The following is a 15,798-nucleotide window of genomic DNA, read 5'->3' as shown; positions in this document are numbered from 1 at the left end:
GTTTCATAACAATGTTTCAGACTTTGAAATGTACTTTATAAATCACCAACTATTTTTCTTACCAAAAATCTTATCAATCGAGGAGTTAGATGGCAACGTGCAATTAAAAACTGAAAAATGTCTCTTCAAGCGCTGGGGAATGTCATTTCTGCCTCCTCCTGGGTGGATCATTGCAGCAAGGAACTGGACATCCAGAATGTTTGTGAATTCACCTGGTTTTTCAAGGTTGTAAAAACCACCCTGTTCCATTAGCTGTCGCACTATTTCATTGGTGACCTGAAATAAGAAAAATGCTAAGCGAATCGAAGTCCCTTCAATGCAAAGTCTTTCTGGAATGCAGATTACATATTGGAGTTGTCTTTTCTTATGATACCATGTACATTCAGGCTAAGGAATGTAAATTCAAGGGAAATGAATACTTTTAGACACTCACTATCAAACAACTTGATTTGGCTTGTAGTAGTTCTATCTCATCGGGTTTATTCACCTCTCAAGCATGAGAGTGAGTTTATAAATTTGCAGATAGCTTTACCTGTTCACTGTCTGAATCCTTCATGATTTGCATCTACTCATTTCAAGGCATTGATCTCAGTGCTCGAGCTCCCAATGGGCCCTCCCATCAGTAAAGCTCCACAATGCGAATGTGCCTGAGGAAAGTTGCCTATTACTTTTCTTGCCAAGCAATGAAACACTGACATATTTTAATAGAGTTGTTAAATTAATTGGCTAACCTCAGGAATACCCATCCTGTACTAATGAAGCCCAAAGAGACTCAGGTAATGAATTTCAGCCTCCATCATCACAGGGCTATCAGTGTTAGAGGAGAATTCAATGAAGCAAACATAACTGGCAATTTTAGAGAGAGACAAGAATTTGAATTGTGGTGGGAGCCACAACCAAATAGCCTATCCATTTCACATATTTATCCCAAAATGTTCATTAGTCCAAACATTCAACAATATTTTCATTAAAGTAACAAAAATACTCATGTCAATGGTACTGATGTGTTAAGTGTTCTAATGCTATCCAGTAACTTCTCCTCATTAAAAAGCCAATGATCATTTTACTATTCTGCTTGAATACTTTCAGATAAACCTACTGCTGACATTTTCATGCAATGCACACAAAATGCTGGAAGAACTCCACAGAGAAATGAACAGCCATAGTTGCTGCCTAACCTGCAGTGTCTCTATGGACCTCTTCATCATTTCTATGATCTTTACTTCATCCACATTATCTAGTGACAACTCCTCAGAGTACAAAGATGCCAAAATCATCTCCCTCCTTGCTGGTATATTCCAAGATTCTTCAACCGCACCTGCTTGTTCCCCATTTCTAGATATCATTATCAGCAATTAAATTCAGCAGGTGATACCATTTTCATGCTTCCTGGCTGCAATCCTGGGCTCATCAACTCTGTAGATTGATGATTAACCATAATTTACTATGTTAGGGTTAAGCAGCAAGAAATTCTAAGTAGTTACCTGATCTCCCCAGGCATTAATCACAGGCATATTAATATCATCAATGAAGACAGTCATCTTCTTCCCAGCAGGTGGACCATAGGTGGATCCCATTCGTTTATCAACATAACTTTCAATTGTGCGCTATATAACACAATTAATAGAGATTCATTCATGCAATTCTAACATGTTTTATGCAATTATAATAGATACTTTCATGTAACACACACAAAATGCTGGAGAAACTCAGCAGGTCAAGATACATCCATGGAAAAAAGTACAATCGACGTTTTGGGCAGAGACGTTTTGGCAGGACTGGAGATTAAAAAATGAGGAGTAGATTTAAAAGGTATGGTTCCACCCCCACCCTACCCTTGCCCTCTCCTTCACCTTTCCCCATCCTCTTTTCCCTCACTCACCTCATCTCCTTGCCTGCCCATCACCTCCCTCTGGTGCTCCTCCCCATTTTTCTTTCTTCCATGGCCTCTGTTCCCACTTACCAGACTCCCCATTCTCCAAGCCTTATATCTCTTACACCAATCAACCTCCCAGCTCTTTACTCCATTCCTCCCCCCAGCTCCTGGTTTCACCTATCACCTTGTGTTTCTCTCTCCCCTCCTCAATCTTTTAAATCTACTCATCTTTTTTCTCCAGTGCTGCCGAAGGGTCTTGGGCTGAAACATCGACTGGCCTGCTGAGTTCCCCGGTGGTGGGGTGGGGGGATGTGGTGTGTGTGTGTGTGTGTGTGTGTGTGTGTGTGTGTGTGTGTGTTTTGTGCTTGGATTTCCAGCATCTGCAGCTTCTCTCTAGTTTTTTGATACTTCCATGAGATTTTTTTTTGACAGAATACTGTATGCCATCTAATATTTGTAATCGAATAGCAGTTCTATTTGTAATACTGTATGCAATCTACTATCTGTAATCCAATAGCAGTTCTTACATCTCTTCTCATAGACACATTCATCGCTTTCAAATTGCAGCAGCATGATGCTTGAGCCGCTTTTCAAAATAAATGTGCATACACTTTATTACCTGACTGAGTATCACCTACCTTTCATGCAAGGGACTCAGTCCAGCAGAATGAGTAGCAAATAGCTGCCATAAATTGTTATGAGGTGTGCGACGAGCAGAAGGGATGGTGAATGGGTCATGAGTTGAACATGGGGAACGCACCTTTGGGTGGCCAGAAGTTTACAAAACAGAAAAACATGGAATGACCACCAGCAAATTATGCAGTTAGTCATTCTGGAAAGACAAGGACAAATGTCTCAGCAGATAATCTGCTGTCTGGATAGGGCCTACTAAGAAGATTTAGATGGAAACAGGCAGCCTTTGGGCACAGATATATGGCTGAAAATTCACCTTGTGCCCAAAGGTTATAAATGAGCTGTTTCATTCTCAGATAGCTACTGAAACTACAGAACAAAGTTCATGACATGGGCCAAGAATAATGATTTCAACTTTACCAATATTTTGCCAGAGGAAGTTTTGTCCAACCATTAATATATGTCATATGGATGAGTAAAACAGCATTTAGATGAAAAATATGAAGGGAATGAGGATAGATCCTCAAGCAAAAAACCAAGATAAAGATTGAACAGCAGGAAGGAAAACTATTGTAGGTGATTTGTTCCCAATGGGTTGACAGATAAGAGTGGAACCAAGTCAGTAGGTGTTCATTAAGCTGTGATGGAGGTATATCGGAGAGGATAATGTGTTCAGGTTGCAGAGATGTGAAGAACAGAGAATGAGAGGACATGTCAAAATTGTGTAGCCACTTACAGCTGCTCTTTCAAAGTTTCAATTCCCTAATCTGCCATTTACTCTGCATTTATCACAAATATTTCTGCAACAACCAACAAGTGCAGCCATGCTCTCGTTTCTATCATAGATGCCAAGACCCCATTACTCGCCCCTCAAATGGACTTCATCTCTGTTCCAGGAAATATAAGGAATTGAGATTTTTAAAAAATATGATGGAAATTAGCCATTCACTGTCAGGATTTCTTCAAATGTTAGTAGAGCTGGATCCTTTTTGACAAAACTGTTCACAATTTCAGTATAGTATTGAAATGCAAAAATATCCCTGAGTTTTCTTTCTCTACCGTTAGCTATTTTCTTATGCTGTTTTCCATTCTCACCTCCAGTAGAAGGTTCAGTTCTTTGTCACCAAGACTTAGTCTGTCCATTCAGCAGCATCTGCTGCTTGCATTCCCTTTGTCTCACCTTCTCCATTGTTCCGAGTACAGCAAGATGGATTCTTGACTTTACAATCTACCTTACTATTCACAATCTGGCTCATTATGATCTTGCACCTTGTCGATACCTGCACTGCACGTTCTCTATAGCTGTTACACTCTATAACGTACTGTAATTGTGATTTAACTTATTCAGCCTCAATGTCCCATGTAATGATTTGATTTGTATAAACAGTACACAAGACAAGCATTTCACTCTGTCTCGGTACATGTAACAATAATATAACGATTCCAAATGTTCCCTTGCCATATGCTTGAACTTACATCCTTCTCCAGTTTTTCTTTCATCTCCATAAGAGCTCTCTCATTGTTCTGAGAAACTTAACTCCTATTTCCTCAAGCTTTCTCCATTAAAATGTTGTCCATACAACTTTTCTGGCTCTTAAGTTATCTAACTTTCAGATGTTTTCTCCATTCTGTGGCATGAACTATCCCACTTCCTTAAAATCTCATCATCATACTTCTCCATGAGATAAGCAACTCCTAATCCCTTCAAAGTTCAAAGTAAATTTATTATCAAAGTACAGTACATATATGTCACCAAATATGACCCTGCATTCATGTTCTTATGGGCATACTCAATAAAACCATACTGGAATAAAAATCATAACAAAATCAATGAAAGTCTGCACCAAAAGATAACAAACTGTACAAATACGAAAAGAAAGAAATAATAACAAATAAATAAGCAATAAATATCGAGAATGTGAGGTGAAAACGAGTCCGTAGGTTTTGGTAACATTTCAATGATGGCGCAAATAAAGTAATCGCAAACATGAGAAAATCAGCAGATGCTGGAAATCCAAAGCAATACACACACACAAAATGCTGGAGGAACTCAGGAGGTCAGACAGCATCGATGGAAAAGAGTAAACAGTTGACGTTTTGGGCCAAGACCTTTCATCATGCTGCCTTGGCCTGCTGAGTTCCTTCAGCATTTTATATCTGTTGCCTTGATTTCCACAGCTGATTATACCGAGCTCCCAGCAAAGTTAAAGTTCCAAAATGATTCATATCAAACTCAAAGATGCCCTCTATTTGAATATGACAAAAAAAATAAATGCTACTTTGAGCTATACCCTGTCACACTTTCTAGTATACTTTCGGAGATTTGTAGGCTTATTATCTGATCATATTTCTATACATATAGACAATGAGCACAGAAGGGACAATGAAGAAAAGGACTAACTTGGAATAATTTATTGAAAGGAATTTAATAATATCAACACAAGTTAAAAATTACTCTGTGTGGTACATTTGTTTACAATTACAAATACAAAACTACACCCAATAACCTGTTTACTGATTATTTCACTTTAGCTACCAACAGAACCATTTGACTTTTTACTTACATCACCAAGTAATAAAATCTGAAATAAAATCTCACCTGAAACATTAAGGGAGTAGTTGCTGATGAGAAGTTCAGACTCTTGCCAAGGTGGGACTCAGGGTCATATTTTGACATGTAGCTTTTGATGATCACAGTTTTAGCTGTTCCTTGCTCACCAATCAACAACACAGCCTATGATAAAGGAAAGCAGACTTAGCTGAAGATCTGGTAAGATTGTCAGCAATGTTTTTAAACACATTAGTAGTCCTTGTTTGCTTTTTGCAAGACCTGGATTTCATCCCAGTCTACATAAATTTACAGCAAGCGTTAGACAGTTATCATCTGCAAAACAATGGGATTCTACACGCACACCATTTCAAACCTCACAACAGTAGATGTACACAATAAATCACTAATCTTCTCAAAATTTAACATTCTGGTGGCAAAATGAATAAAAATTCATCTTAATTAACCCTGTGGAGCATATCAGAAATTTGTCAGTCTTACAACTTCTATAGGTACCTCCACCATCTGTAATGTGAAGTCAGAACATTGATATATTATGCTGCACTTGGATGGATGAGTACAGTTGCTATAATCAAGAATCTCAACATCGCCCACCAGACAGCTTGTTTGGTCATCAAGCCAAACGGCATCTTAAACAGATTCGCTCTCCAGCACAGTCGCAAGTGATTGTAACCTTCAAGTTAGTTAACACAGCAACCACTGAGACAGCAAGGACATCAGGTACATGCAAACACAATTACTTCCAGTTCCCAAGACACACACAATCTTACTGAAACAAAAAGCACTCTTTCTCCATCATTGAAGCATTGAAATTTTGATATCTTATAATCAAAAATTCTGGGGACGTACTTTCAACACAAGATCAACAGTGAATCTAGAAAAAAGACTCACCCTATTAGGGTTCATTGGATTCACTTGTCACCTTTGGGAGAATCATGTACTTTTGTTGGGAGAAATTGGTGTACATTTTGTTTTCTCTATAACGCAAACAAACCTTGCCTGCTGATTAAATTGGCTTTTGATCTTAAAGCAGCTAAGGATCAGAAATAAATGCTGGTCTTTCCAATACCATCACATTGCTCATCATCACCATTATGTGTTGTGTCGTATGATGTGAGCGATCATGGTCTTCATGACCATGATTGTTCTTGGCAAACCTTTCTGCAGAAGTGATTTGCCAATGCCATCTTTACAAGACGGGTGACCCCGGCAATTATGAATAATCTTCAGAGAGCTGTCTGCCTGGTGTCAGTGGTCACATAATTAGGATGCAATATGCACCAGTTGCTCATATGACCATCCACCACCTGTTCCCATGGCTTCACATGACTGATTGGTGGATGGATGGGGGGGAGGGGGTTTGGTGAGATGATTAAGCAGGTGTTACACCTGCCCAAAGGTGATCAGTAGGCTTGGAAAGGCAGCGGGAAGAAGTGTCTTACATCTCTTTTGGTAGAGATGTAGCTTCACCCTATCACATTGTTATACGGTTTTAAAATCACAACTAATGTATATAAGCAATTTGCCGCAAATTACAAGCTTGGGAATGAGAAAGCAAACTTTTATATACACAGCAGCTACAAATGCATTTCCCCAGTATAAAATGCAGTGCCAGATTAAGCTAGTATGGTACACTTTTAGCCCAGTATGGAAACACCAATAACTTAGTCTACAGAAAGTGGTGGATATAGCTCGGTCCATCACAGGAAAAGCCTCCCCACTATTGACTACACTTACATGGAGCGCTGCCACAAGAAAGCAGCACCTATCATATCAAGGACCTCCACGATCCAGGCTATGCTCTCTTCTCACTAATATCATTGGGCAGGAGGTACAGGAAACTTGGGTCCCATACCACCAGGTTCAGGAATAGCTATCACCCTACAACCATTAGGCTCCTGAACCAGCATGGTTAATTTGAATCACCACAACTCTGAACTGATTCCACAACCAGGACTCTACAACCCATGGGGTCTCAGTATTATTTATTTTTGTATTTACACAATTTGCCTTCATTTGCACATTGATAGTTTGTCAGTCTTTCTTGGTTATGCATAGTTATTCATAAATTCTATTGTAATGCTTTATTTTCCTGTAAATGCCTGCAAGGAAATGAATCTCAAGGAAGTATATGTACTTCTATATACAGTATAACACATACTTAATTAGTAAATTTTATTTGACTTTGACGTGCTTCACTAGGAACTATCAGTTATCTGCAGCCCACAACTGGATTTCTGCAATGAACAATCAGCTGGAGGGCTGAGGAACTCAACAAGTCAAGCTGTACCTTCTTGAGGTGGGTGGAATCATGGATGCTTCAGTTCAAAACCTGGTGCAGGGTTTCCACCTAAAACCTGACAATTCCCTTCCTCCCACAGCTACTGCTTAACCTGCTAAGTTCCTCCAGCACATTATTTGCTGTTCCAGCTTCCAGCATCTGTGGTCACTTGTGCCTCCAGGAATTCTGTATACGTGTAGCCAACATCAAAGGCTGAGAGAAGCTGATACATCTATTTTCCCCCTCTACTACTCTACATTACTGAGCCCAAAGGTGGAGCACTATGATGTCAAATATATGAGCACTATGATCCCATATCCTGGCTGGTGTAAACCATTCATTGGTTATGACATCTGAGAACTGATCACATTACAAAGACCAACCTGCTCTGCAAGACACCTCTCAGGTAATGGAGGGTGAGCTCATTTAGCTCTCCACATCCAGAACAAATTGGTAAGGCTGGATGGGGACCACAAACAGCAGGTTCTGGTTATCAATCAAATCAAAGTTCATCCTCAAAGGCCATCAATCAAATTCTGAAAGTTCAAACTTCAAAGTAGAATTTATTATCATACATGTCACCATATACAACCCTGAGATTCTTTTTCCCATGGTCATACTCAGCAAATCTATAGAACAGTGACTGTAAACAGGATCAAAGAACAATAAATTGTGCAAATGCAAATATAAATAAATAGCAATAACTAACGAGAGCATGAAATAACAAGATAGAGTCCTTAAAGTGAGATTCTTGGTTGTGGGAACACCAGAAATAGAATGAGTGTAGTTACCCTCTTTCGTTCAAGAGCCTGATGGTTGAGGGATAGTAACTATTTTTGAACCTGGTGGTGAGAGTCCTGTGGCACCTTCTACCTGATGGCAGGGGCGAGAAAAGGTCATGGTGAGGATCTTTGATTTTTGATGATGAATGCTGCTTTTCTACGAATTCTGTGGAATAGTAAGCATTAAGTCAAGAGCAATTGTCTTACCTTTCCTTGCTTAGCAATTGTGTGTATGAGAAAATCTGTCCTCACATTGTCAACATTAGGCACAAGAATGGAGCAATATTGTGGACTGCAATCAGTTGGATAAATGTATTCTTCTATGCTTGTATTCCAATGCAGCCATTTTCCTATTTAACATACACACAGCCCATTAGTTATTGAGAATCAGAATCAGGTTTATTATCACTAACATATTTCACAACATTTGTTCCTTCATGACAGCAGTACAAAGCAATATATAATTTAAAAATCAGTTAAAATAAGGAATATTAAAGAAATAAAAAGTAAGTGGTGCATAAAGAGAGCAAAATAGAGAAGTAGTGTCCATGGACCGTTCATAAATTGGATGACAAAGGGGGAAGAGGCTGTTCCTCAAATGTCAGGTATGGGTCTTCAAGCTCTTGTACCTTTTTCCTGATAGTAGTCGTGAGAAGAGGGCATGTCTTGGATGCAGGGGGTAATGGATGCTGCACAACAATTCTTTGAAATTAGCAGTCTAGACAATTTTAATTTATTCATATCTTGCACAGCAACTAATGATCAGTAAACTTCAGACCCATCTCCAAAATTTTCTACTGTTCATCCACAACTTGGATCATAACACACAGAAGCTCAGTTGTTGAAAAGGTGTCCAATTAGACATTAGAAATGAACTACTGTATCTGATCTCTGCTGCTTTTCAAAGATTAATTACTTATTTATAGCTGCCATATACCAGAATGAACATAATAGTACTTATTATATATTGTTGAAAGATTGTAAAGTCCATACTCATGACCACAGAAACACAAGGTGACAACAAAATCGTAGTCATTTTTTCCAGTTTTCTCACAAACAACATCAGGAATGGTAATTAAACTTCCAAAATTGTTTCTTCTCTTTTAAGATTACGGACAATATATTTTGTGAACCATTGGGAAGAATAATTAGAATTTTTTTTCCCTATATTGTTTAATGATCAGCAAACAAACTCTGTGAATCAAACATAACAGACTTAACAAGCTTTGTCATTAAATTATGGATGAAGCCAGACTGAATTCAATTCAGTAATTTTAACTCAAGACCCAGATATAAGAAAATAATCTTGCACCTTACTGTCAATCTGCACTGCACTTTCTCTGTAGCTTTTGCTCTTTATTGTTTTACCTTGCATACCTCAATGCACTGTGTAATGGTCTGAACTTTTTGAACAGTATACAAGACAAGCTTTTCCCTGTATCTTGAACATATGACAATAATTAACCAATAAACTAGGGATTCCCAACCTGGGGTCCACAGACCCACCATAAATGGTGGGGATCCACAGCATAATAAAGGTTGGGAACTTCTGTAATAAATCAGTACAATTGCCAGTATAGTGGCTTATATGTTTTGAGTTATATCTTTAGCTCAGAATATTTATTTCACATTGTTTTTTTTTGCATTTGACCTGCACAAATAATATGCAAGTTAAACTTTCACTGTAGATCTGTACATGTGACAATAATAAACCACTTCCAATTCAACCGTGATTGGGTCATAATCAGCAGATTAAAATCTAGACCCTATCTTCGCAATTTCAATCTTGATCTAAGATGTGCTCTGCGATACAGTTCAGGATGGAACGAGATTGGAATACAGGTTATATGTTTCAGAAACAACCATCATTTTTTTTTTTGTCTTCTGCTATTAATCTTTTCTTTGGCTTCTTAAAAACATACCTTGCCTTGATAAATCCTTCTCTCACCCATTGGTCATCTCAAAATTCAATGCAAGTTTGGATACGGGTTACACTACATTATAATGGGGCCCAAGAGTTAAAATTGTTAAGATGTCTGGTTCACACTGTTAAAAACTGGAGCTTAAGACACATTTGTACTTTGCATTTCTTAAGCAATTTCTATCTGTGTTTTCATACCATGAGGACCAAAAACTTTCATACATTTTTGGTCCTCGTATCCATGATTTGATCTCCAAAACTTATTTCTCAGATTATCAAATGAAATGCAATCAAACAACAGTGGACTATTCAAAAAAGATGCTTAATAGAAAAGCATATTTAAATTTATTGATGTATTTACCTAGATTTTTAAAAATGTACTAAAGATTAAGCTACGTTAACTTGCTATGAAAGTAAACGAAAAATACTGCAAGATGGTGTGCCATTCTAAATGGAATTATTGCTTGTTGGATTATTTTGATACTAACCATTAAAATCCACAACATAGTCAAACATTGTGTCCTCACTCCCTGGCGGAATGGACGGCAGATCTAAATGAATAGTCTCGTGAGTTCGCAGCCAGTGCTCCATTTTCCTTCTGTCCTCTAGTTCAAGTAAGGCCCCAACACTCCACATGAGAGAGAAGACATATAATCTCTCCAAATGTTCATGAGTTACTTCCCCACCTTGCTCCTAAAAAAAATCTTAATTAGGAACTATATTAAGACAAAACATCTTCTACAGTATATAAAATAGTGAAGTCTATACCTCATCAGCTACGAAAGAAACATTTACAATTTTGATTTAATGGCATTCCACAACCATAACTTCAGAATGATATGCTCACCTTTCACCTACTATTTCATAATTTTTCTTGACGATTTTATACATAGATATAGTATTGGTAGAGTATAGTACATGATATTATATAGCTTTCTTATCTGTAGCAGCCATATTAAAATGAGATTCAGTCTTCAGATGAGTCCATAAACCAATAAATTAATTTTCTTGGTGTGATAAATATACTTCCAGCAGTAGCTGTCTTATGCAGACTGTGAATGCAATCACAAAGCTATTTATCTGGCTCACACCACATACTGACTAACTGCCTGTTGAGTCAAGATGATTCAGTACATTCATTTAGTGCAAAACAGTCATTGAAAGAGGGAAACAGTATTCCTGCCTCTGTCACAATCTCATTTGCATCTTCAGCCTGGGCATGACAATTTTCTCAGGACAATAAAGACAAAAAAAGCCTATAGATTCTGGAATCTAAAACAAAAACAGAACACCAGATGAACTCAGCGGATCAGGCAGCATCTGCAGAGGCAGAAAGTGCAAGTTGAAACCCTAAATCAGGAGAACAATTACCTTAGAAGTTTGTAAATTGAATGCGTTAATTTCACTTCATGCTTAGTATCAAATGCCTCAAATGTCCAGTACAAGTTCCCAATGAGACGTGACATAATAAAACCCTGGTTTCTTAGATCTAGCAGGTCACATGATTCATTTCCAAATATTATCCAGTCTAATTAATACATCAGTTCCACTCTATTTGGAAAGATTCCAATCAAACTGTAATGTACTAAGGACAATAATAGACAGCTGATAAATAACACAAAAGAAGACACCTTGTTTTGGGGTTTCTCCTTAGTTTATGATTAACTTTTGTCGCTCAAATTTTACAAACAAAGGCCATACTTGAAACCATTGTTGAAAATCTGAAATCAATGTTTTACCAGACCAGATCAACAATCAAATCAACAATCAATGAACTACCAGGTGAATGTGATTTGGTGCAAATTATGAAACAGGTAAGAGTTTTGGTTGAGCTCAAATTTACTAAGAAGATGTGAAAGTGTTGAAGAAAGTCAAGTCCAGAAAAGAATCAAAATATTTATATTCATGTAAACACGAGGAATTCTGCAGATGCTGGAAATTCAAGCAACACACATCAAAGTTGCTACCTGGCCTGCTGCGTTCACCAGCAACTTTGTCCTGACGAAGGGTCTCAGCCCGAAACGTCGACTGTCCCTCTTCCTAGAGATGCTGCCTGGCCTGCTGCGTTCACCAGCAACTTTGATGTGTGTTGCATTTATATTCATGGCTTGTTTCATCTTCTACCTGCTCTTAAAAACATCTGACAGCAACGTCCTTTTAAGGCAGAAGCATTAATGTAATGAAACCTAACCAAAACACATATAGTGTGTTAATGGCCATGTAATGGGTCTTCAGACATACAGATTGAGGAGTAAATTCTAGTCAGGATAACAGGGTGTTGACAGCAAGTCCTCTGCTCTTCTTTGAAATGGTACCAGGAGATTTTACATCCACTTAAATGGAGACAGTGCATCAGTTCAACAGCTCATCTTAAAGGCAGCATATCAGGCATTGCCACCTCTCCTCATTGCTGTGCCACACTAGATTCATATGCTCATACATTTGGAGAGGGATTTGAGTAAAGATTGTAAAGACATAGATAAGAATTTCAGCACCACCTGAGCTGAGGCAAGGAAACAAGAGCAGGCAGTGTTGGTGACTGAAAGTAACGTGGTTGTTTATATCATAGAGTCAAATACTGCAAAGTGGACTCAATGGACCAAATGGCCTAATTCTGTTCCTGTGTCTTATGGTCTAACAAAAGGTACGACAAACATTTGCTAGAGTGAGTGATAGAATTGGGTCTCAGAAAACAAATTTGTAATAGAGATCAAGGTCAAGTACTTCAGTCTTCTTGATGCCTATTTGGAGAAAAATCTTGCTCATCCAAAACTGGAATGAGATGAATCAGTGTAAGAACTCACAGGCATTATTGGTGAGGTAGAACTGGTCAATGTCAACATACAATGTGGAACCTGTGTGTGTACAGATGATGGTGCCAGGAAGTGGCTACAGCAAACAGATTAAGGCTACGTCCACACTACGCCAGATAATTTTGAAAACGAAGCCTTTTCTCTTCGTTTTGACCCTCCGTCCACATTGAAACAGTGTTTTCATCCCGTGAAAATGGAGCTTTTCTAAAACACTCTCCAGAGTGTGTAAATTTGAAAACGACTGTTGCGTGTTGTAGTGTGGACGGGGTAAACTGAGATATTTAAAAACATAGTCATGACAACACCACAACAACAATGTTTTTTCTGCTTCTGCTTGGTACTGTGCAAGCACTGCCAGACTGCTGTTATAACGCACAGTCAGTGTGAACGGCGTGAGAGTTAAATTGTAAAGTGAGCTTTTTTGACTATTTAAAAACGCTGTGATGACGTGCCGGAACAGATGGCGGCAGCGCGGCATTTCATTGTTTTCTTGAACACAACCTCCCACACAATCTAACAATTTCAGAACAGACAGTAACAAGACTGAAGCCAGAAGAGCTAGAAATGTACTCACCAAATACTTTGACCCATAGCTTACTGAATAAATAAGTATACTCACTTTGCCCTGTTTTCTGTCCTTGCTTGTATGAAGATGGTTTACCTATTTATGCAAGTACTGCTCTGACAAATGATGTGTAACAGCCTAATGTAACGTTGCTTGGAAATACAAGATAACACTGATGCAGATATGTTTTATACATTTAACAAGGCGCTTTATTAAGGCAACAGAGTTAGCCAGTTTTTCAATGTTCGTCGTCAGCCGGGTCATACTGTCCGTGAACTCCCTGTCGGTTGCCTCCATACGCTCCAGTATTTGTTGCTTTTTAGTTTTAAGTCCTCCTGCGCGAGAGCCAACAGCAACTCCTTTAAAGTTTTTCTAGTCTGTAACTGGACAAACGTGCACCAAGTATATCGTTTCCTCTTCGCTTGTTTTCTGTGCGTCCTGCGCATGCCCAGTAGGAGGAACTTCACCCAAATATCTGTTCCAATGTGGATGGAGATATTTTGAAAAACACTTGGTGTGGACACCTGTCGTTTTTACTTGAAACCGGCATTTTCAAAATTATCTGGCTTAGTGTGGACGTAGCCTAAGAAAATAGGGCCTAGGATAAACACAAGAGATTTTGCACAAGAGATTTTGCAGATGCTAGAAATCTAGAGCAACACACACACAAAATAATAAACACAAGAAATTCTGCAGATCCTGGAACTCCAAAGCAACAAACAAAAAATTGTGGAGGAACTCAGCAAGTCAGACAGCATCTATGGAGAGGAAAAAACAGTCAACATTTTAAGCTGAGACCTTCAGGCCTAGGATAGGTTGGTGGTAGACTTCAGATGTAATAAAGCAGCAAAAGGAAAAAGCCCTTGCAAGTTATTCTCAAGTAATAGACAGAAAATAGACCGTGGTATGATAAATTCTACCCCACTGAACAATGGAAAGGAGCTAGTTGATGATAATGTGATAAATTGCATCAAAGGCTGCAGATAAAGTGAGGATAAGATTTTTAAAAAGTCAGTAGGGTTTTGTAATGTTATTGGGATGGATCAGAAACCACTTGGCAAATAATCCACCAGGGAATTAGCTGGAGGATTTAAGTTTATCAAAGTTTATCAAATAGTTTGCAATGTATCAGCCATATTAATCCAACCCAGCAGAAAGTGTTATTAATATATACGGTTGAATTTCTATGCTTTATGCACACTTCAAACACATAATCATCAACAAGAATAAGAATCACCACTGAATATAATTTTTGTAGCATTTTATAGAGCCTTACGGCAAAGTTTGAATCATTTACTCACTTTTGGGGGAATAAGGCCGTCAAGCATGTTAATGCATTGCATAATGACAAAAGCCTCTAGCATTTCCATCTTGTATTCCAGTGACTGGATACTAAAACGATAGAGCTCTGCAAAGGATTCTGCAAATAACTTTCGTAGAATCTCAGCTGCCTGCAAAGACCATTTCTTCAGCCAACCCTAAGCCAAACAAACCATATAAGCAATTTATCAGGCTACACTCAACTGAGAAATGAACTACATTATATGTGGGAAAAGTAAACATAACACATCATAGTTATTTTATGAAGTCAGACACAAAATTCATATGGAGACACATTGAATGAAACTTCGAACTTCTGCAGTTACAGAAAAGTTAATCAACTATTTCTTCAGTGTTGTGTATGTGGTCTGGTTACAAAACAATGCTATTAATAAAAAACGCTGGAGACGGAAGCTAAGTTTCATGGTTCTTTACTGGCAGAAACCGAACTCGGCACATACGTACAGATCAACACGCACCAAATAGCGCATGCTCAATATGCACCTAATAGCGCATTCAACAACGTGTTACTAAAACATAAAGTAGTCCCTTATTATACTGGAGGCTATATAGTGGCATGCAGAAGTTTGGGCACCCCGGTCAAAATTTCTGCTACTGTGAATAGTTAAGCAAGTAAAAGATGAACTGATTTCCAAAAAAGCATAAAGTTAAAGATGACACATTTCTTTAATATTTTAAGAAAACTTTTTTACTTCCATCTTTTACAGTTTCAAAATAACAAAAAAGGAAAAGGACCTGAAGCAAAAGTTTGGGCACCCTGCATGGTCAGTACTTAGTAACACCCCCTTTGGCAAGTATCACAGCTTATAAACGCTTTCTGTAGCCAGCTACGTCTTTCAATTCTTGTTTGGGGGATTTTCGCTCATTCTTCCCTTCAAAAGGCTTCTAGTTCTGTGAGATTTTTGGGCCGTCTTGCATGCACTGCTCTTTTGAGGTCTATCCACAGATTTTCAATTATGTTTAGGTCAGGGGACTGTGAGGGCCATGGCAAAACCTTCAGCTTGTACCTCTTGAGGT

At 38.3% G+C, this 15,798-nt stretch overlaps 1 protein-coding gene across 2 annotated transcripts in view; it reads right to left on the bottom strand.

Moving 5' to 3' along the window:
- Positions 1–15,798, bottom strand: part of dnah5 (dynein, axonemal, heavy chain 5) — a 211,710-nt gene that overhangs the window by 72,098 nt on the left and 123,814 nt on the right. For both annotated transcript variants that reach the window (XM_072283263.1, XM_072283264.1), the window contains 6 exons: positions 14,742–14,918; positions 10,551–10,755; positions 8,349–8,491; positions 5,109–5,243; positions 1,485–1,607; positions 63–276 (listed from right to left, as the gene is read on the bottom strand). In XM_072283263.1, the coding sequence (XP_072139364.1) occupies positions 63–276; positions 1,485–1,607; positions 5,109–5,243; positions 8,349–8,491; positions 10,551–10,755; positions 14,742–14,918 (997 nt within the window). The remainder of the gene's footprint in view (positions 1–62; positions 277–1,484; positions 1,608–5,108; positions 5,244–8,348; positions 8,492–10,550; positions 10,756–14,741; positions 14,919–15,798) is intronic.

The sequence above is a fragment of the Mobula birostris genome, chromosome 19 (assembly GCF_030028105.1).
Source record: "Mobula birostris isolate sMobBir1 chromosome 19, sMobBir1.hap1, whole genome shotgun sequence".
Classification (NCBI taxonomy): domain Eukaryota; kingdom Metazoa; phylum Chordata; class Chondrichthyes; order Myliobatiformes; family Myliobatidae; genus Mobula; species Mobula birostris.
This window is presented reverse-complemented; position numbering and strand designations above follow the sequence as displayed.